At 34.5% G+C, this 24833-nt stretch overlaps 1 protein-coding gene across 1 annotated transcript in view; it reads right to left on the bottom strand.

Annotated features, from left to right (window-relative positions):
* The window catches only part of LOC136828888 (kelch-like protein diablo), a 69368-nt gene that overhangs the window by 7615 nt on the left and 36920 nt on the right, over window positions 1-24833 (bottom strand). The window contains 10 exon segments of the mRNA XM_067087185.1: window positions 748-970; window positions 1309-1446; window positions 5420-5609; window positions 7475-7653; window positions 10434-10644; window positions 16628-16858; window positions 20492-20704; window positions 22253-22344; window positions 22347-22456; window positions 23079-23244. Of these exon segments, the coding sequence (XP_066943286.1) occupies window positions 750-970; window positions 1309-1446; window positions 5420-5609; window positions 7475-7653; window positions 10434-10644; window positions 16628-16858; window positions 20492-20704; window positions 22253-22344; window positions 22347-22456; window positions 23079-23244 (1751 nt within the window). The 3' untranslated portion in view covers window positions 748-749.

The raw sequence follows: 24833 nt of genomic DNA, 5'->3' as shown, positions 1-24833 counted from the left end.
GATAAAATATAAATGAAAGAAGCACAGAAATAACACATTCTGGGAGCAAAAGTGAAAGGCATATAGGATAATACATGCACGGACACAGCGAAAGTCCTAGATGTATACCTGACCATATGGAAGTGTTCTTGTTCCTGGGTGCTTCTGAAAAGCACTGATGTACAGGTTAGGCTATTGTAAATTAATGAATTTTCAATGAAACATTACATTAGGTAGGCTTGAAGCTAAAATATACAGTATATGTATATCAAGTCAATAAAATATTCATTAACATAATGGTCAAATATGCAGAAAAAAAATCAGACAAACATGATATACAATGTTTACATCAAGAAAAAATCCATAATCTTTTGAACATTTACCTATACTTTTCATTCTTCAGTATTTATAATGTACAGTATAACTAGCAAAAGAAACAAAGTAAGAATTTTTTTGTTTAAAAAACCCATAAAACAGTGATGGCCTAAAATTTTTTTAATGCTCTATATATGGATAATGTATAGTACACTCCAAAGCAGAATATAAATTTTAAAGTGTCATAATACTAATAATGTACAGTTTTTTTACCACAACTGTGTGTCCTCATTGAAAGAAATAGTAATTCACAACTACAGTATTTCATTTCAATTTTGTTGTCAGATATAAATAAATTAACATTACAATATATCACAGGATTTGTTCTCAATAAAAAATATCAGAGATTCAACAGCAATACTGTAAAAATTAAAAGGCTATGAGATAACTCACCTTCAAGGATTTGGTTTGGGTAAAAATGGAACAAGCACAGTGGCAGCAACACCTCCATACCGGCGAAGTTGCATGGATTGGACACAATGCCAAGTATCTGTACTAGGATTGTATTTTTCTACTGTATTTAAATTTGATTCTCCACTGAACCCACCAATGCAATAAATTCTCCCTGAACTGACTGTGATACCAAAACTACTACGAAGACTGATCATCGATGAAACTATTAAAAAAAGGAAAAAGGAAATGATTAGTAAGTTAAATGAGTTTGTACAGGGACAAACCACTGTCTTATATGACAAAACATTATGCTTTCATTTGAAGTGGGCCGCTGAATAAATATTAACTACAAAAATCTTGTTACCCAAATGGTGAGAGAGCCTCCTCAAATGGCAAGACCCCACTCTTTCATACCCTATTCTGAAAGTTTATCAGTTTATCTTGTTCAATTAATTTCCAGTTATTTCTAACCCAAGAAACAGAGGTTCCAGTAACCAAATAGCTGTAATTAACATTTTCATCTTTAATCTATAAAAAGTCACTAAAGGTCTTCACACTAACCTGAGGTCCACTGATCTTGGAGAGGGTCATATCTCTCTACAGAATTCAACCAATATGAACCATCATACCCTCCAACAGCATACAAGTAGTCATTAATTACTGCTACACCCAAATATGCTCTGGCTTGTGAGAGTGAAGCTGAGGGAAAAAGAAAGTATTTATTTAAGAATAATTAATTAAATATACATACTGTAATAAAATAAATCTTGTTAGTTTAGCCATAAACCCATTGCTTAATATTAACCCTTATGAGCCAAAATATCTTCCATGATACTTCAGTCCCTCCTTAAAAATATAAAAATGGTAGTCAGCTGGTAATACTATGCATGTGCAGACTGATCACAGAGTCTTTGGTAGTATTAAGTCTCACTATTTGCAAGTCCACAAAAGTGTTCACTAGTGTCTGTCATGAACTTCCCAGGCATTTCATCTTGAGCTGCCTTTTCCTATAAGGATTACTTTATTTTATCTTGCATTTATTCTCTGGCAATAATTTCTAACCTTGAATTAAGGAGACATGGAATTTCAACAATTAGATGGATGGTTTTCACCCACTACAAACTGTCATTTCTCAGAAATTTGTGTAAGTACAATACTAGACTCTTTTAATTTTTTGTAAAGAAATTCAACTACTGCTGGTATGCTTCAAGAAGGGTGTGAGGCTTTTAGTTATTATATTCATTATATTTATTATAATTAAGGTTAGGCAATACTGTCTGGGAGTTTCTTAAGTTTTTACACTGAATGTTGTACTCTTGAATTATTTATAATGGGGTATTGCAGTTTGAATTACTCACTTCATCAACTTTTCACTAAGCATAAAATTGCCAGAGCAGATATTCTTGATTTGGTAGTCTAGTTATGGTAACTACAGTATTTGCAACAAACACAATAATGATGATATCTGAATGTATTTCCTGCTAGTTTGCAACAATATTAAAATTACGATGTACGTGTACATCATCACCCTAATAGTCAGTGACAGGGCAAAGCTTTGGATATTCTTGACAGTATACTAGAGTTTATAAAATATATCTTACATTAGTTAAATCTGTATGCTCTTTCATTAAATCCAACTGTAGACTAATAAGCTGTATTTTACAGAGAAGCATTACTTATGCAGCCTTGATTACTTTCATAAAAATCCAGAAGTAGACTAATATGCTTTATTTTATGAAGAAGCATTGCAGATGTGTCCTTGATTAATGTGGCCAGTTAGTGAGAGCTCATACATCAGTATTTATTCAAGATTCCTACTTCTTCAGAAGAGTAAGATGATTTCCTGCACCCACAAATCTAGAAATGCTGAACTTCCACACCTGAGGGCCAATCAGAGAAACCTCAGCTCAAAAAGGTTTTTGGCAGAGAGAGAAAAAACTAACTTCAAGCTCTGCAAATCTGCCTTCACCTATACCAGGCAAATTACAACTTTCTGCAGTTGGTATAATGAAAGGAGTAATTATTCCATCAATATTACAACATTATTCCACAAGTTGATGACTTTGTTTTCTGGCATGGCAGAATTCATTGTTGGTCTCCACCACAAAAGTTGTATGCACATTCTTGCCCACTTCTTGAGCTTCATGGTCTTGACTAAATTTGTCTATGGAGCTTTGTAAATTAAAACTGGTACACCACTAATAGAAACTTTTGATGCTACAGGGTCTTCAGGCTTTGCCTTTCTCAATACTAGAGATGGCCTTTCTCCTGACTTTTGTGACTTCAAGGTGAGTCAGTGAACTGCACTCTCTCAAGTAATGCTATACATGCCAAAGATTCAAAGCCGACATATATGTCCTTACATCCAATCTTCTTGCTAAGACAGTTCTCAGACAACTAGACCAACTCACAACATCCTTTGCCATTGCATCACTCTCATACTATATGAAGTACACAGAAGGCTTCCTCACTGCCCTTTCAGAGAAATTTATTGGTCTCCAGCAAACAAAGGGGTTAAATAAAGATAACTGTTTAATGTCTTGTCCGTACGATGTTCCAAGAAGCAAGTACAAGTGGTACTATTCTGTACCATCTCCAAAAAGTTATTGAGAAGGCTTTAAGGAAATGATACATGAGTAAAGAAGCGCAAATTACATTTACCTGTAAGACCAGAGCCCTTTCAACTTCTCTTAATCTTGACATCAACGTAGTTTCAGGTATGCAGGCAGAGGTGTAAAACTCCATAAGCAAGATTTATATCAGTGATACAATACATGGATGATTGGATGGCTTTAAAAGACACAGTTCTGTAATTCAATACATTACTATATCCATTCTTTCTTATCCATCAAGGCATTCTTTACGATGCAGACTCTTCAGAATTAACTGCCTCTACTGTATGTCACAGTTAATGGATGAGTGAAGTCCTTTGGCACATTACTCACTCCTAGAGCACTATGGGGCACTACAGGTTTCTTCAGTTGTGGCATTCCCTGACAGGTTTCGAACAGTAGATGAACATACTAACTCTGTGTACTGTCTGAAAATTATAAACCCACATGTATTCATGAATTTTTAGGCAACTTTGCTTATTCTCATGTCTTCATGCTTATTAGTGCTAACTGTGATGTTTTGTAATTTCTATAATAAATTTTGGTATTATTCTCGGTCTCCTCTTTCCTTTTTACATTCTTCTATCTTCTCCACTACATATGTCTATATTGTATTACCAAGTTCTTAACAGTTAATTTTGCATTAATGAGGCTTCACTTTAACAGATAGTTTAGGGGGCTAGTGTGTGTTTTGTGTCAAGATCCATTGGTCTACAATACAACCCTCCAAAACACCAAACCTGATATAACTTATATTTTAAATTTACTTCACAATAATTATCACGGTAACTATCATTTGTTAAGACTCCTGGCCTAAAGATAGTACTCAACCTCCAAGCACTGTCCTTTCAATTACCACTTCATGTTCCTATCCTAATATAACCTTAACCATTCGCTTAAGGAATTTCAACTGTTATCTAGACAAAAAAAAAGACACTTGCCTACAATTTAACTGTTCATATTTACATATAGAATTTTTTATAATAAGCATTCATTTCACTCTTAATTAGAGAGATGTAGAGCATACTGTGAAGTGCCATGCCTTATAATACTGGCTCTTGTTAAGAAGATGCAACTTTTGTGCAACTGATGAAATTATTTTAACCATAAGCACACGTCTTTTGTTTTCAGGATTCCAACCCAAAAATATGTTAATTAATAACAAAAATCTACTAAAATCAATTGTGGTTGCAAGATAGTAAACACTAATATGTAGTCACTGCAAATCATGAGCCAGAGAACCAAGCACAAAGCTATGGAATGAGGATGCTACACACTGGGAGACAGCCTAGGTTGAGGTAAACAGTGAGTCAACAGATTCTAAAGTTTTTATGAGGCTGAAGTCATGCACCTGATGTGTCCCTGCACTTTATTTTGGATTTTTACCTAATAAGATAGAAGTTATGCTTTCAATTACTTAATGAAATTCATAACTGTGAGGCCTGTTAATCCAAGGCCTCATTGTATCAGGGTCTTTTTCTCAACACAATTCCCCATGTTTCTTCAAAAATCAAGGGCTCTTATGCTTATGATCAATCAGATAATCAGGTTTTTAGCAGTTCAATCCTTACTGCTAAAATTGCAATTTGGGCTAATTATAGGTAATACTGTACGTAATGTCTGATTATAAAATAATAATTTAATAAAAACCCATTACTGTCCAGTAGGTACTGTACTTGTAAATAAGGGGAGGTTCCACCTCCCTACACCACTGTTTCTTCTGGCTCATACATCAACATACTGTACATGCTGTACACAATGAGATTTACAGCTGATAAAGACTGGAACTTCCCCAGGCACACCAAGCATTACTGGCTGACTAGTATTCCTTGTCTTTCTTTAAAAGAGGAACTGAGGAATCTAGGATGATGTTATGCACCACAAAAGGGCCAAATATAAGTAGTGGGTTTTTAATAACGAATTAATCTTCCTAAAAATTATGGCAAGAATTATTTACTACAGGAACATTTATAACAGTAGGAAAGTAAAAGTGAGATTGTTTCATTTCTAAACACCATAATGTAAAAGAGCTTCTTATACTGTGCACATAAATAACTTACCTATGGGCATCCAACTATCTGACCCAGGGTCATATTTTTCACAAGAGGTATGCACTTGATGATTTGCTCCTAATGGGCTTATGCCACCAATAGCATACAATGAGCCATGTAGAGCTGCCAAGCCATGATGTACTCTGGGGTGGGTCATTGGTTCTCGTGACAGCCACGTATTTTTCTCCATGTCATACATCTACAAGTAAACAATTTCCATTTTGCACAAAGCCCTTATTTGACTTATTCCTACATCCTGGAAAAGGGCAAAAGCCAAATGCTCCACTACTGACAAAATTCTTGTCTCTATTGAGTGCAGAAATACCTCATCCTACTTTGTTAGTTCATGTGAACTAACATGTGAAAAAACATGTGAAAAAAGTAAAAAAAAAAAAAAAATTAGTCAAATAAGACCTTTAAAAACCTTATAAGCAAACCATTATAATTATAATAGTAAAATCCTTCATAACTGGCACCCTTGTGACAAAAGGGTTACTGGTTATTTGAATTTGCCTGTTCTATGAGAAATCCTTCTAATACAAATTATTTAAGAATAAAGCTTTATTCTTAAATAATTCATATTGTAAACCAAACATTATCCTGTGCTCACCTAACTACAACAGTAGTTTGAAGATTGCTTAAACACATGTACACACACATACATATATACATAAAATGATGCATTAGACAGCAGACACACACTCAAACTATGCACATAAATGCCCTTACAAGACACATGCACAGTAAATAAGTAGTTTACCTTAATGTGACTTCACAGTAAGTAAGTAGTTTACCTTAATGTGATGATATGAGGACACCTGCAATTTCTCAAAATGAAAAATATATGCATATATATACATTTTCTACAGAGAGAGAGAGAGAGAGAGAGAGAGAGAGAGAGAGAGAGAGAGAGAGAGAGAGAGAGAGAGAGAGAGAGAGAGAGAGAGAGATCTGACATTCATGGGTGTATTTCAAGTAAAGTATGTTATTGTTGAATTTTTTGAGGTATTACTTTATATAGGCATAACAATATCAGAGAAGCATAAAAAAACTCTGATAGGAGCTAACTCGCATACTGTTCATAACAAGTACATTGCTTGTTACTCAATATTACTTACCACAATCATGAAATTAAGAAACTACTCTCTTTTAAAACTACCAGATAAAATACTAACAATACTATTCAATCTATAACACTATGCAAGAAAGCAATGAAATCCTTCTTGGCCACCAGTTAGAAAACTACACAATAAATTTCACAAAAATGTTTTTAACAAATCAGTGAAAGGTCAAAGTGATTTAAAATGGGATAAATTTTGGCATGACTAAACAAAGATGGGAATTAAATAAATTATTCTGGCAAAACAATCAGTCAAAAAGTCTACGAAATGGAAACCATTATTGCTCACAGGCTAGACATGCAAAAGTCAAGCTCTTGGCTGCCTGGGATCCCATGATATATAAGATGCAGCTCAATGTTGCTAGCCAGCAGAACTTTGTATGAAGAATGAAATGTGTAGGATTCGTGCACACACAAATGTGTGTTCATGAATCCTACCCCACAAATGTGGACTATGATATACTAAGGATTTGCAATGTAATAACTAGAGTTTCTACTTCTACAAAATACACAGGAATAATTGGTGCCAGTTATTCATTTTTTACTATGTTGGAGGCCATGCTCTTATATAATCAAAATAAAACATTTCTTTTCATGGAATATATGCTAAATGCATTGTGAATAACTAACCTAAACTTCTGGTTCTACCACAGTAATAACATAGGAAACTACCTAAAATGATTAAATATCTGTTAACTAAACTAAGAATGTAAATAATAAATGTAATATGACAGAAGTTTCAGCCTTGTACCTGGCCAAATTCTCATTTGAAAGAATAGCTATACAATTCCTTCATCAGCTGGAGCAATCGGCTATCTACTCTTTTCTGGGCATGAAACAAGGTTAAATAATAGGTTTTATCATATCTCAGGATTTATCAACATTCAAAACAACTAACTCAATAGTGTTGTACTTTAAAAAAAACTCTTGCAAATAGATCTTACCCATGACCTATTTTCATGCTGTACTGCAGTCTTTCCACCAACCACATACAAAGACCCCTCTAGGAAAGCTGCTGCAGTTCCATGAATAGCTAGAGGAAGTGGAGATAACTTATCCCATTTATTTTTTCTTATATTAAATCTCTCTACTGAGGACAAAAATGCATTATTTGTCTGGCCACCTGAAAAAAAAATAATGGATAAGGAAACCATGGGAAAGTTGTAAACAAATAGTAAGAAATTTACAATAGTACAATGAACATTCATAGAGGTGCTGGGTATCTTTTGTTCATCAAAATTGTTGCTCCAATCAAGCATGTCTTGTTGTTAAAAATGAAATGAAATATAAAATTTAGGCCAAATGCCAAGCTCTGAGACCTATGAGTCATTCAATGCTAAAAGGGAAGTTGAGAACAAAACTACTTTAAGATGTAACAGGAGGAAAACCTTGCAGTTGCACTATGAAAACACTGTCAGGAGAGGATGGAAAGTAAGATGAAAGAAAGAAAATATAAACAGAGGTACAGTAAAAGGAATGAAAGGGGGACTGCAGTTTGGGGGCTGAAGGGACTCTGCAAAAAACACAAGCGGTACATTTTTATCATACTTCTATGTTTAGCATTTTATTCAACAAAAGCTAAAGTCAACATGTATCAGTGTCTGACCTCTCTAACAGATATCACACTAGAGTTGTAGATACCAAATAATCAAAAGATTTAACAAACTAAGTTTCATTCTTGTATACCTAGCTTTAAACTTTAAGTATATACCCTACAGCTTTTATTATTCTCAAAATGCATTACAGTACTGTACCATAAGTAAGTTTTCTGTCAGAAACCTAACATTTCAGTACTTTTTCTACTAAAGTGTTCTAGTATCCCATAATTCACAGTTTTAAATAAAATTACAAGTATTCATTTAACTCCTTCATGGATCAATCATTTCAACCATGCATTTCATTTCAAGACCACAGAAATAATAACATTCTATGTATTTATTTAGTCAGTTTGCTGATTTTTAATGCACTCCTAAACAAACCCCTTTAGTTAATTTCTGATCTACAAAAATATTCAGTGGTAAAAGGAAAATTAATAAAAGATATGTGGTTCATCATAAGCATTAGCATTCTGAAACAAAAATTTTTTTTTACTAGGGAACTTAGTCACTTTCTGAATACAGTACTGCCAACTGACTTAAAAGCCTGCAGACTACTCCAAATATACCCAATTATAGCCAAACACACACTGAGTTTACTCATAAAACACCACTGTGAGAAGCCTGTTATGATACTAATGTACGAAAGGCCTCTTAAGCTGCAGGTAAAGTCTCAACAACTGGCTGGGTTGCATTCATAAAGCAAGACTACTGTTGCATAAAAAGACAAAAACACAGAATACTGTACTGTACATATTTATATGAAATAGAACTGCCTTATACAGTGTAACAGCTTTATATCAAGCTAAACATAACCTATTAACTTCAAAATTTCCTCCCATTGCAAATACACTTGTCCTTGCTCTAAAATAAAATGTGATTTTCTCCTAACTGTGCAGATACAACTAAATGTTTTTTCATACCAGAGTTGCTGTCCTCTCATGACCCAATGTTTGTATCCAGAACTTTTTGGATTCAGTGAATCTCTTTACTGTACCCTAGCAAATAAGCTCCATAAGGTCTCTTCTCTTGGATGGCAATAGCACAGCTCCCTCCCTCCTGACTTGCTATTCAAGGTAAGTAAAAGTACATAATGGATTTGGTGGTGAATCATTACACATAATTTTGTATCTAAACAAACCCATTAATTTTACCTTATTAGCCCACCTTTGGCCACCTATGTTCTTTCACAGCTAGTTCAGACAATGCAGCTAGTGATCCTACTTGTTATCCAAGACCTGAAGCATACTTAACTCATCTAAATTCCACTTAGAAAGTACCAGCCAATCATCTTCATCCAAGTTTGGAGTTTCCAGACATTAATGCAAATGCAAGAAAGGCTGAGTGAAAGTATTGGGTTTGTACTGAAAAATGTTTTAATAAAATACCAATATCAAAAACTGGATCTAGTAACATAACAACCATGTTTGCAGTAATCTAGTGACATATCTGCTGTTGTGTAAAGCAATCTTCAAACTAGAGAACACCATCAACAAGGAGATAAAACAGTAACACTCACAGCAGGCATATGGTATAGTAGTTGAAGTAGGATATAGTTAAAAGAATATAGTAAACTGCGAAAGCAGGGTGTTATGGTAAACATAGACAGAGGAATCTTTAGCTTGGCATCAGAGAAAATGAATCAAGATCAACAAGTCTAACTTTAATTGTTTGTGTAAAACACAGACCACCACAGCTGAAAGAAAAACAACGGTTGTAGTAAGTGACCTAGGAAGAGCCAAAGAAGCATCATATAGTTTCTGGAGAGGGCAAGAAGACTGGGTAGAGGCTAAGTTTTATTCTTAAAATGAGTATGGAGTGTATGAAAAATGATAATTAAAAGTTGAAAATTACCTCAAATAATACATTATATCTGACTCAAAACTTGGATTTGGATAATGTGTCATAACTGAATGAAAGGGTAATATGTACTATTATTTATGTTCAAAGTATGTCATCCATCACAATTAAGCTTCCAAATACATTATTATTACTAACATAATGTGATAATTTATTAACATAAATTTGGTTACATATTACCACTCTTAAAGCCTATAAAGATACACAAACCCTCTCCTTAAAAATTACAATCTAAAGGTTGCAATATTAAAATATTTTTTCATATCAAAATGTGATAAAGTGATAAGATACATGTCCAAATATAATCTAAATATTAATTATCAAATTTAACAAACTTCAGACTTTCTTACAGGCAACAAATTTCATACGCAGTACAAAATCTGTCATGATTAATCATGAAAACTTCATAGTACAGTAAAGAAAACAACACAAATAAAAATAAACTTACCTATTATGTACACCAGGTTATTATATGAGGCCACTGCACAATATGCCCTTGCATCATTCATACATGGAAGAACAAGGGAACTGTCAATTTGATTTTCAACCCTCAATGCAACATGCGGAAGTGTACACTGCCAACTAGGAAGTCCCATTTTAAAGCATTCAATATTACGCATAACGCGGCCATTTGATTCACCTGCCATTACCAGAATAACCTGAAACATCATGGCTCCATTTGAATCTGCTCGCAAAACCATAGTAAACTGAAAGAACATTATTATTCTGCAACTACCAAAAGTTATAGCAAGATGACTTACAATTATTCTCAGAAACTCTCTTACGACAAATCAATGCACAGAGATTAAATATCTGTCAAAACTCCAATTTTCCTCTAATAGAGAGGAAATTTTACGATGACAGTCTGCTACAAAAGCAACACAGCAGCAAATTTCATTAGCTGCAAAATCACCTGACAAAGAAACTGTCCTTTATACTCATACTTGAAAAACCAGATTTTTTACAACTGCTTATTTAATTTATTTACATATCTCCTCTTTTTATGGTTCACCACTTATCTTACTGGTCTGAACTGTGCTTTCATAACTGTAAACAGCAATAACAGAAAGCCAATTCATGAAAGCCTCTATTTCAAGTTAACTTCAAAAATATAAAACTGCAACTTGCTGTGACAACTTTTCATTGGGTAAATAGAAATTAGTTTCATGTAACCACTAACATCTGCTGAAAAGTGATGTAAATAAATGCATTATCTCCCACTTTAAATTTTACACTGTCATATTCAAGCTCAAACATCTGCTGAAAAGTGATGTAAATAAATGCATTATCTCCCACTTTAAATTTTACACTGTCATATTCTGCAACTACCAAAAGTTATAGCAAGATTACTTACAATTATTCTCAGAAACACTCTTACGATAAATCAATGCACAGAGATTAAATATCTGTCAAAACTCCAATTTTCCTCTAATAGAGAGGAAATTTTACGATGACAGTCTGCTACAAAAGTAACACAGCAGCAAATTTCATTAGCTGCAAAATCACCTGACAAAGAAACTGTCCTTTATACTCATACTTGAAAACCAGATTTTTTACAACTGCTTATTTAATTTATTTACATATCTCCTCTTTTTATGGTTCACCACTTATCTTACTGGTCTGAACTGTGCTTTCATAACTGTAAACAGCAATAACAGAAAGCCAATTCATGAAAGCCTCTATTTCAAGTTAACTTCAAAAATATAAAACTGCAACTTGCTGTGACAACTTTTCATTGGGTAAATAGAAATTAGTTTCATGTAACCACTAACATCTGCTGAAAAGTGATGTAAATAAATGCATTATCTCCCACTTTAAATTTTACACTGTCATATTCAAGCTCAAACAGTTGCCAAACATAATCTGTATTTAAAGCTTGATACACTATGTTTTTATGCTACATAAAACAGATAAACACGCACTATATTCAGCAACTTATTTTTTAAAATTCTTCCGGGAATTAACATTACAAAATATGTCACATAATAAACCAAACCCATTATGACATTAATCCATGTTTGCAGTCTTCATGAATCCCAGACACTCCAATCTTCAATTCGCAAGAACCAAAGGATCCTCTACTAGCTGGAGAGCTGTATTTCATTCTTGAAAAATATTTCTGTCCATCATGTATGCAATTATTCCCATTTTATCATCTCTTTCCTAAACTGTTACTGCATTTAGCAAACTTCTGACTTGTTAGTTATCACAGACTTTTCCAAGTCAAAACTTCATCTCTAATTGGCAAGGTTTTTGTCAACTTATTCTGTCATACTATACGAAAATTCATAAAGGAAAAGTACAGAATTTTAAGTAAAGCATATAATTGTCTGAATTTCTCCATAAAATGCTGCCTTTGATCAGCCAGTGTAATGTTTTCTAGTATTCCTGTGCTACTTATAATGAAATAACTACTTTAGTAAGTTGACAATTACCATGAGTTAAACTCATTTCATTGCTTATTTTCAAGTTACTAATATCTGTTCCTCCTTATGTTAATTTGTTGCTCAGTGGTACATAATGTTTATTTATTATGAATTCAATATCATGAGTAAGTGTTTCTTTACTGCCTTTATTCCCCCTTGTCTTACTGATCTGATCATATGAAATTATGGCCATCAAGCCAAGCACTTGGGCACTTTCAGGCATTCAGTGCTTAACACATTGACAAGAAGGACCTAGAGTGGTTGGATGGCAAGATTAAGAAATCCAGAAAATAAAGGAGATGACGTACAAAGATCTAAAGGTAAAATTTGGTGAAAACTCCACAGAAATATTAAGAAGTACAGGTTTACTATCCATTATATGGAAAGCTCTAAAAATGTTAATTTTTAATGGATAGTATCAATTTGAAAAAGTCAAATATAGCATAGTTGTATTTAAAATAGTGATATTTTTTTGTTTTTCATACTGAATCTAATTACAGTATACTGCATGAGGTATTATCATTGTATTATAAACTATAAGCAATGCAATCATGTACCATTTGCATTCTGGTGATGTTCACATTTTCAAAAATCATCAGCTGACAGAGTTTTACTGACGCTGTCATTATGTAGTTGCTGTATGATAAATAATTTGGGTACTCTTTTGTATACAGTATTAACAAAGCTGAGCTAAAAAATGCACCTTACCGTCATTTATTTTAAATACATTATAAGTGCAATTTTGTCAGTTATGGATGCTCCTTCTGCCTATTCCAAAATGTTTTGCAGCCTGCACGTCATTTGTTTTTTCAGCTGCAGCTACAAGCTGCAGCTAAAATTTAGCCATATACAGCACTTTCTTAAGACCTTCTCCATTACGTGAAGGATGAAAAAAAAATTTATTTTATTTTTACTTATGGAAGTCATCATTGAGAATAAGCAAGTCTTTCACAAGTTGACAACTGTGACGTAACTCTTCATAAATGTGCAATAGCTACAGTAACTATAACTGGGAAACAGCTGTTTGTCAATTCAGTTATCTCAGAATTTAATGTTGTTTGAGCCAGTGTTTTGTAAGATACCATAACTGGTTGTTAATTGCAAGAAATAGTCAGTAATGAATTATTAGACAAGCTATAAGTCTAGTAAGCCTGGCTGAATGTATGATGTTTTGCATGTTGACTACTGAGCCTTCGCTCCTAGACCTATTACTATACAGGTACTTAGTTGAAAAGCTAACTAGATCTAATAAGCATATCAATGGAATTTAAGAAAACAGACAAGCATAGTACAGTAAGCCTAACATAGTATAACCTACCAAACACTAAATTCACAAATTAAGCACAGCCTAGTGTAATCTACTGAAAATGAAACTTGCACAAGACACAAGATACATGATGAAATCACATATCTCAATGATGCAAAAGTATATACAGGCGGTCCCCGGTTTACGACGGGGGTTCCGTTCTTGCGCCACGTCGTAACCCGAAAATCGTTGTAAACCGGAAAATCATCGAAAATCGTCAAAAATCATAAGAAAACCTTACTTTTAATGCTCTGGGTGCATTGAAAACGACGTAAACTGCATTATTATTGAGTTTTACATAAAAAAAAAACCTTCAAATTATGATTATTCTGCCGTTTTGGGGCCAAATTTCTTCCGTCGGATCGGCGCGACGACGACGCGTCAGAACCCGAACATGCGTCATAAGCCGGGAAATAATTTTTGATGAATATATTTGAAAAGCGTCGTAACCTCGGAACGTCGTAAGCCGAAACCGTCGTAAACCGGGGACTGCCTGTAATTATAATTCTTTCAGTGCTGTATATATTTGAGCTTTACAGAATGTTTTTATTGGAAATAAGATGAGTTAGTGTACTGTATTTATAGTGCAAGCTTCAGTTCTGAAATTAAAAAAAAATCGAAAATCCAAAATGCAGCTGGCCCCATGAGTTTTGGATAAGGGATATTGAACCTGAAACAGTCAGCAGCTGGAGACAACTGAAGAAAGGAGGCAAAAACTGAAGTCAAGTAAAAGGCTAAAAAGTGGGTGCATAATGTCAGGTGCACTAACAGCACTACTTCCCTACAGCTTTTTCTTACTGATGGTAGTACTGCACTATATTAACTAATTAACAAATTGTAGGCCACTTGTTTGTGGGTTAAGTCTCCTGCTGGTGCTCTTGTAACTCTGTTGGTGTATTTAGCATTAGAATGATTTATATATATTTTAGGTGTATTTAGTATTAGAATGATTTATACATTTCAATTTTATTATTTTAATAAAGTGAAAGAAATTTCTGTGCTTTCCTTACCCTGCTTTAGCTACTTGATACCAAGCCATATGTGTGGATGGCTCACTAATCACTGGAATGTCTTGTATTTTTTCTTCAGTGCAAAGTAACTGCTGTTTTTCTTTTTTATGTGAATTTACGGGACTTGGAGTTAGTATTCTACCATATCATTTCAGTTTTGGCGAAGTTTCGAATCAAATAACCTGCTAGATGCGTTACATGATAATTAAATCAATAATGTTTTCGATTCTTTATTTGTGCAATTTGTACAAAAAAGTTAGCAGAAGGAAAAAATCATGTTAAATATTACTGTAACTCCAAATTCATTTTCAGATAAATCTTTTAATTTCCATAATATTAGTAGTGAAAGTTTTCTGCTAAACTTTATACTGTACCTTCAATGTCAAAAATTTTTTATACACTGTGCTGTATTTTATATTTTGCATTTTGTTATGCCTCTTTTACTATGTTAACCACAGAATTTAAAAGTAACTAATATGTACATAATATACATACACTATCATATTAGTTTTTGACAGTGAACTGTTTTAGCTTTGCAATTACCACCTGGGAACAGTGGATTCTCCTGATCTCAACCATCAGCCTGCAGGGTTTTGCATCAACCAGATGGGACTAAGTCTTTCATACAGAGTTCATTTTTGCCAAATCTAATATCTTTTCCCTATTGCGGCTTTGTCTGGAAAGTGTTCTACCCTATCAAGCACTAAGAACCTGGGACTGGCAGAGAGAGATTATGCTCATGTTAGAACCAAAGGAATGACAGGAGTAACTGATACCTGGAACTTGGTGGTGGTGGTACTGCGCTTGATTAATATGGTTAGCACAATCAACCAAGAGAGAGAGAGAGAGAGATGATGGGACACAGCCAGGTTCCAGGGCCTGTATTACAGTCAGGGTCTTGTGCTCAGCTAAGATGACCAATGGAGTCTGTGGATATGGCAGAGGAGGCTGACATGTCAGGGTCCCATGCCTAACAGAGACTGCACGGAGTACTATGTGGATTTAGCAGAGGAGGCAGACATGGCCAAAGTAATAGACAGGAACACGGCTGGTGATACCCTAAAGGACAAGGGCAGCTGACAGAGCCTGTGGATGTGGTTGCAATTATGTCTGCAATATGACCTTGGTCCCTGTCCAACTGAGTTACTCAATACCTATTTCATTTGTAAGATAGAGTGACTGGTTTGTCAACTTCAACTATCCCTCTGTTTCGTGATGACATCCTTCAGGATATGGATGGCTGAGGGTGTTTCCCAATACATGTTGTGAATATGGTCAACTACTACAATTATTCTATGAAGTTTTCATAGAAGGGGCTCACAATAACTGACTATTTGATTTAACGTCTTTTGCAGGGCTTTAACCTCACAAAATCTGTTTACTTTACAACCAGGAGGCCTTTGTTAATCTCAATCCCATGATTTTCAAGTTGGACCATTCTTTCCAGTCAGCTAATTTCAAGGGTTTCCTTTGGCAGTTTGCTCTTTCCCATCTAGACTGACTTGGGCTAATGTAAATGATGGAATTCTTGGTACAAAAAATTAACTTTTTTCACACAAAAAAATTATTTTTTTTTAAATAACATCCCATCACTCCCATAAAATGTATCACTAGGAATCCAAGAGCCACAGGGTCCCAGCAAAAGATCATATTTTGAATCACGAATGGAGTATCTAGGATTCATGAGGACTACCAATTTAGGTTAATTCAAATGACTGGACAGTATTGAAAAACAGTAGTTTTTTTAAATTCCAAATTTTATGAGAACAACTACTTAGGCAAATAATAAATAATAAAACATTTATGCACCATACTACATGCTTCTAAATTACATGACTAAAGTATAACTTGTTTGTTAAGTTAATTTGCATTTCAACAAAAGTTTTATAAACAAACTTACCTCTTCTAGATGATCATTCCTTAATCTTTCTTCATATGAATTAGCATCAACAGTGTCATAAGGAATAATTGTTTCTTTGACCTCTTTCGTTAATAGTTTCCTTTCGCGCAGTGTTTCTATGGACCTCATCTTGGTATCCGATGCTACTAAATCTAATTTGATTTTTGTCAAAAGCTTACACAAATATTCAGCCCGAGAACTTGGACTATCAGAAACCCATTCAATTACAGCCTGAAAAAAAATTAATTGACTTTATACTTTTAAATGTACATGAAACTGAAAAAATAATTTACTGGATAGTTGACAAAAACTACAGTATTCATTCACATATATTTTACACTTTTCACTCAAGCTAATAACATTTTAGTTGAAAATCAAACTCACAGATATGAAGAATATCTGAAAAAATTTGCTTCCTAAATTTAGCCCTCCATTTTTCCAGTTTTACTAAATTGGATATAACTGTTTCATGATCCAGATACCAGGTTATTAGAGAAAAAATTAGAATTAAAATGACAAAGGACCTGACACGCTAAACATATTTACAGATTCTTTGTGTGTGTTCAGAGCACAATCCTAAAATTACACTACCCTTGGCCACTTCCTGAAAAATTTTTCATTTCGGTACTAATATATACTACCCATAATCTGGTCTTCAACTGTCACCAGATCAGTAACAGATCTACTCATGCACAAACTGGAGCCTCAGGTGCCCACCATCCACCTGACTCGCTTCATCAGTCAAGCGGCATTGTTAACAGATGAGCAGAATTCCTCACTGTTCCTTTCACTAAAGGATCATAACTATTTATTGTTACAGTAATACCTTGAACATTTGCGAGGTTAGGTTCCAGAACCTGTTGCAGATCAGGAGGAATCGCCATTGTTTGGTATGAGTCACTAAAAATGCAAATAAAAGCTTATTTCTAGAGTTTAAACCTTAAATATGAGCCAAATCATGCTCCCAAAGCACTTTAATTTCATTTAAAAGTTAGCTTAATACATTACCCTGAAAAAAGAAATAAATGGTTGACGTGGAAATATGTAGAGTACAATATCGTCCAATGGTTATCTGCCATACTAGCGCATTTACAGTACGGTATACTGATGTTACCCTTATACTAATTCATTGGTTGCTGTTTTCTTTTGCAGTTACAGTAAGGTAAAACCAAGTAATGACTGACATTTTCTTTATCACTGTCAGCAAGGTAAACTAGGTAAACTTCAATTTCACAGAAGTCATATAACGAAGGTACAATTCAATAAAACAAAGAAAACGTACGTACTGTATGCAGAGGATATGTGTATTTAAATAATTTAAAATTACGTACACGTACAGAGAAATAATAAGTTGTAAAAATATGTGTGCGCACTAACTATGAGAAAGGAAGAGGCAGAGAGAGAGAGAGAGAGAAACAAATTTTGCAAATTTGTGAAAAAATCGCGAATGCAAATTAGTTAGGTTCCAATGAAAATCTGGAGAATCCATGAATTCACAAATCCAGGTATTAGGTACGACTGTATTCCTAACTTATTACGTAATCCATTTATTCTCATGTAGTTCAATCTTCTATAGCTTTTCATCCATATTTCATGTTTCACAGTGTGATCTTTACAACACAGCAAGTAGTTATCTTTTGCCAGTTACTGCCTTCTGAATTACCAATTATGAAGTTAGGAAGTGAAATCAAATGCTTATTTCCTGTGATTTTTGTATATTTTTTTACTTTTGTATCATTTTTGTGCATTTAATACATTTTAATGCTCACGGCTAGTTAGCTGATGAGTGGTTAACTAGAGGTTTAAATTTGGTGTTGGCTTGAATAGATAACTTTAGGCTGCATACATTTCGCTGTACTGTGAGCAAAAAATAGGTTGGATTTTCCTTGCCTCTTCATATTGTAATTCTAGTACTGTACTTTATTTTTTTATATTTTGGGTGACTGTAACATGAACTTTGCAGTCTAAACTATTTTGGGGCTTTGCCTTGCTAGTTTAACTTGTGGTATCAGTGTATTTAGGTAGGCCAGTTTGTATACCTACTTGTATTTTTTATTTTTTTGTTTTGTTTTAAGGTGTTTCACTTAATTTCATTACAGCGCTGTGTTGGTAAAATTATTTGCTATCTTTTATTTGTTTGAGTCTGCTAACACTGTTACACTTGTCTCTTATAATAATACTAATACTGTATTGGGCTTTGATCCATACTGGTAATATAGTAATATTGTGGTGCTGGCTCTTCCATTCTGTGGTTTTTGCACTGTATTGTACAGTTTGCATTGATTCTTTTTAATCTCTAGCCTTCTACAGGGTAAAGTGTTGCCAGGTAAGCCCTACTACTTATTCATATCAGATATAAACTGAGACCTGCATCTGTTGTGGGCTCTCCCTACTTCACCTGCAAGTTGTAGCGTATCTGGTTGTCCACTCAAGTGCTTCAGAATCTTCACTTTACATCTCCAATTTGTTAGTGGAATTTTCATGCTACTTACTTTTGGCAAAAGAACACCTCTTATTCATTAATAGTATATGAATCCCAGAAAGGATGACTTCTGGGGTTACTAATTTTATGTTTCACATATCGGTAAGTGTCCTTGTTTTTCTGAATCAGTCTACATTTACTTTAGCTTCAACAGACTTTCTCTTCCTTTAACAGCCCTTGAGCTGCCAGAAACTTGGTTCCTCACCTATCATAGTCTCCAGTGCTTTCATGAATCATTCATGTCCTGATCAACATTTTGGGAAATTTATTAGCTTAGTTCTCCTATGTAAATTGGGACTTGGGCAAATAGGAGTTTTGGGGTTGTAATGAGACAAACTGAATTATTTTATGAGGCATAATCATTCTTTTCATATAAACCCCTCACTCATCTAATGAGCTACCTCCTCCCTGCCCCCCCTGATCTTGTAGTTTCATATCCAAACTACTGTACATGAAAAGTAAGGCACATGACTGATAGTTACCCAAGGCTCCAGGAAACATGTACTGTGCAACTACTGATCTTCATCTTTTGTTCAACATTAGAAGATCAGGAACGTAGGATGAATTATAGGTTTGTATGAAAATGCAAACACTAACAAAAAAAATAAGTTTTTTTTTTACTTTCCTCTTTATAAGTATTCATTATACGTAATCCTAAAATAGCCGAATCAAACCAATTGGTCATAATGATTCTGCTTAACTTGTTTAATGTTAATGAAAAAGTTCTGGTAACAGACGACCTCTTCTGTAGAAAAAATATATAGTAGTCCTTGTACATACAAAGAAAATAGGAAACTCGGCATGAAATCGTTTATCATAAATCTAAACTTTGTGTAAAAAGGTTAAAAACTTCAATAACTTGAAAAATTTCCTTCAATACAAATTACTAGTCAATTATTGGGGGGCATAACGCTGAAATCATCTGTGCATAGGTACACTGCCTTTATTTATGATTTTTTGGGTCAACTCAGATGTTAAATTTGGCTGTAAAAAAGCCTCTATGCTATTGCCTTCCACAGCCAAGGGTTAAAGTTCCCTTGCTTAATGGAACACTCATGCACAAGGTAGCTTGATTCTTTTTTTGCTTTTTGTATATCCATTTTACTTACTGTATATCATGTAAAAAGTGTGGATAATGCAAAAGGTTCTGACTAAATGGCTAGTATGAATGTTGAAAGAGAAGGACCTTAATAATCAGAAAGCCCAATTGTGTGTGAAAAAAAAACTGTCAGTAACATAGAGACTGTGTGTGTGTGTGTGTGTGTGTGTGTGTGTGTGTGTGTGTGTGTGTGTGTGTGTGTGTGTGTGTGTGTGTGTGAGAGAGAGAGAGAGAGAGAGAGAGAGAGAGAGAGAGAGAGAGAGAGAGAGAGAGAGATACTTACCTTTAATAGTTCATCTTCCGAGTCAATACTTAAGTAAGACTGCTCCAACAACTTTATAACTGTTTCTGGATGAGCAGAGAGAAATGTTGGATGACTTATGATTTCTGAGCACTGTGATGTGGCAACAAACAAGGAACTTGTAGCCAAATCATGGCAGTTGTGAAGTTTGGCCAGCTCATACACACCAAGACAGTTTTCTGCTGTCAGATTATTCTGTAAATAGAAAAACCTTTAGTATGTGACAAAACAGTGACATAATTAGCATGTGCAGTCAACCCCTGCTTATTCACAGTTCAGCATTCGTGGCTTCCGTTATTTGAGGTTTTTCTGTCGAACATATATCCACATTATTTGTGGAAACTATCATCCTAAATATGTTAGGATGATAGTTTAAGGTATATTTGGTGTTTGAACTACTAAAATAGACAGTTATAAGCATTTTAGAGGGGGTTTTTGGTGTTTGAACTCTTAAAATAGGCAGTTATAAACGTTTTTAGAGGGGGTTTCGGTTTTCGCATGTGGGTGTGGTATGCATCGCCGCGAATACCGGGGGCCATCTGTATATACTGACTTTTATACTTTCTCATTAATATATGAATCAATTCAAAGCTATACTGTATTTGTTTATCACAAGCCAAATATTTTACAATAAACTATCCTGTGAATCTTCAGACACACTCCAAGAACACCTCCACCTGGTCAGGCATGTATCCAAGTCCCTCTGTGCCCCTGGTGGCAGTAAAAACATTCCATATCCTGTGTGTCTGTTTGGCCATTCACATCTTTCAATTTGGTCATAGAGTTGGTAACTTCTATATTAATTCTCTTTAAAATTACACATTTTTATATCAAACTTTCCCACAGGCTTCCTTGCAAATCATAAGTGAGTGGTTTTCCTCCACTGCTCAAATAATTCTAAAAGTGCCGTCTGTCTGTTGCATTTTGCTTAAGTGGCTGGCTGACTACCTGCACCTATAAATTTTGGTTGCTAGGTAATCTCAGAAGCCAAATTTACTTAACTTACACTAATGGATGACCATATAATCAATTATCTTTATCCCTGGCTGTGCCACAGCCTCTGTGCCATGACATTCCAAAATGTTGGGTTTGAGTTCACTTGTTTGGGGGTTGTTATTCGTTGTAACAACAGCACATATATCCAGTTTGATTTCATATTCAATATTCAGTTCTATTTCTAGTTACTCTATTTATTGCTAGCCAAGTATGAGATTCAAGATGGATCAGTACGTGATGTATCCAGCAGGATATGAAAATTAATTAAAGCAACATTACGACAATACTGTACAGTGCAAATAGGTTGACATTACCTTTGCCTCAAATATTTTTGTTTTTCAGAACTTCACAAAAAAAATATCATTTAATGCTGAAAAGAAAGTTAGGTACTGTTGCAAGTCTGTATACATATTGCTTTACCACTGTTGATATATTTATCTCATATTTAGATGTCAAGAGCAAAACTGCTAAAAGTGCTTAATGCTACATGAAATATTTCAAAGTTCCCTGTCCTTTGTAATACTGTGCAACATTCAGCTATTGCTTGGAAAAGACCCACTCATATGCATTAGCAGTTATTACTCACAAAGTCATTCAACCAAGTATATAGTTTTATTCTAGAAGTAGACTATATCTGAATAACATGAAGACTAGTCTTCTGACAGATTTGTAAAAAAAAAAAAATGACACTCAAAACTATTTATGTTATCTTTACTGCTACAAGAGCAAAAAAATTAATACACTCACCGCAAGATAGTAGCAACACAGTTTTCTGAGAGCATGTATCTGGAAATAATCAGAGAGCGTTAGCACCTCCTGTACATTGCTTTCTGTAAGGGGGCTTGGCCAGTGTAGATGTATGTGAGGACGATTCGAATCAATTCTCCAGGTATGTCCTCTAAAACAAGAGTCTGTGTCAAGCCCTCCATCAAGCCACCACTTAGCATGGCACTGTGAAAAAAATCAATGCAATGTTTTGACGCATGCTTAAGGATATGATATAAACATTCATGATAAGATGTAAAAGAGATAATAATAATAATAATCACAAGTTGTACTCACCCTTTTTGCCAGAGTTAAGGTTAAAATGCAAAGTAATAATACCTGGTTTTATATTAAACAAAAAAATCTGTAATATTATAAAATTCTAACTGATGCTGATTATTTGACTGCAATACTTTTTAAAGAGCTGAACTGTATATGTCCAATAAAGGTTAGGCCTATGTGTAGGGCAAGCTTCAAAACCTAAAAAGTTTAATTATCAGCTTACAAATAGTGAAATACACAACTACTGAGTGTTGAACAACTAATCTACTAGCTTCTTAGGCAGATTATAACAAAACACTTGAAACACTTGTTTCTAATAGAGTTATAGCCAATACAATAAAATTCTTTTTATAACCCTCTCAAACAAAGGTAATAAAATTCATGACTTGAGTCATGAAAAAGACTGTTCTGTGTTTGTCTCAAGAATGCAGATTCAGCCATCTCCAGAAACATTATTCGTCCTTACAAAAATGTTCTTTGTACAGTCTTTACCAACAATGCAGCCACGATAAACACAAATACTCACCTAAAATAAGGTGAAGCAGCAGCGAGAACAACTTTGTGAGCTTGGATGACTTCATCCTGAGTCTTAATGACGAGATCAGTGAAAAGCTGCCTCTCCCAAGCACTGTGGAGCCCAACACTTAGGGCAGCTGGCCATCCGCTATCTGTTAGAGCTTCGGTTTTCATGCCTGAAAGCAGAAAAAGTCCATGATGAACAGGCAGTCATTCCTCCATATTTTAGAGTTGAAAATATAATGAAGTATTACCTAATGCACAGAGAAGATCATCTGTCTGAAATAACCATTTTCATGAAAGATGCCAGCGTTAAAAATTTTCCGAGATGTACTTTTGACATTTTCAAATACAATGGTGTTACCTCATTAACTGATCTCTGGAAACACTCTCCAATATCAGACTCTCTACAAAATTATATTTTTGCAAGTAAAATCACCTGAAATTGTCAACAAACAATATTTCACTTTTGAGTGCTCCTGAATGAGGTGGAAATTCAATTGACTGAGAGGTGATTAGTGAGTGAAGGTCAGTGATATAACCTGCGACCTCTGGGCGGTGGGTCCAGATGAAAAATGGAGGCATGTAACCGTCAAGCAAGGCTCAATGGTTACCTCTGGCTTCGTTGCTAGTCCTATTCGGAATGCCTTCATTTTCCAACACCTGCACTGTCAGATGTGCAAGAGCTTAAAGAACCTTTGAAAGACTGGATTTCAAGGCTACGTTAATTAGTAGGTGGACCGGAATGTGAGTGCGCCAGTTAAGTTTTCAGTACCATGCATGATACCTTAACAAGAAACTACAGTAACAGGCCACTGTATGTATAAAACAATAACAATAAACAGTATAAAATAATCCAGTGCATTTCAACTGGAGAGAGAGAGAGAGAGAGAGAGAGAGTGAGTGAGTTTGCCTTAATTATGAAGCAATCAAATCTGCAACAACCACATGCAACTGATTTCTGTCTTTGACCATTACAAATATTTAAACTCAAGTCGCTTCAAAGTTAAAGCAGGTTTCCCACGTGAAAATTTTAATGAATAACCGTCTGTTGCCTGACAACACACAAATATGTGTGTATATGTGTGTGTATATATATATATATATATATATATATATATATATATATATATATATATATATATATATATATATATATATATATATTATGAGTGTGTGTACGGATGTATGTATGTTCGTATATAACATCAGTGGGTTGGTGTTTGTATCAGAACCTATATATATATACTGGCTTTGTGTATAGAGCTATGCCGTAGTAGCAGTAGTAGTAAACAGGAGTTTCCTTTGAAACGGCTCCAGGAGTAATAAGAGTAATGACTAACAAACAATAGTGAAGTCACTCGTAAAAGTTCAAGGGTGTTGTAACTATAATGCTAATATACAGGGAGGGAATAACATGTTACTAAATCTTAACAGCTATTACTTGAAATATCAAAATGAACATACAGCAATATCGATAAACTCCTCGATATAAACAAAAATGAGAGACAAAAAATACATGACATAGAAAGAGCAGAGACTCTGGATTCAAAAATACGAAAAACTGTAGGAAAGGCTAAATTTAAGATTTTCCTGGCAACTGCCAGAGCCACGAAAGTAGCATGCGCATGCGTCTTGAGTAGGATAAGGACCAAGGGACTTCTTAACACAAATGAAAGGCTTTGATAGATAAACAGAGAAGTCAGCTGCCCAGCATGTCCAAGGGCACGAAGCCTTTGGAAATGCCCACTGGATTCTCCAGGAA

This window comes from Macrobrachium rosenbergii, chromosome 43 (genome assembly GCF_040412425.1).
Source record: "Macrobrachium rosenbergii isolate ZJJX-2024 chromosome 43, ASM4041242v1, whole genome shotgun sequence".
Lineage (NCBI taxonomy): Eukaryota > Metazoa > Arthropoda > Malacostraca > Decapoda > Palaemonidae > Macrobrachium > Macrobrachium rosenbergii.
Note: the sequence above shows the minus strand (reverse complement) of the source record. Positions and strands in the feature narration are given on the sequence as shown.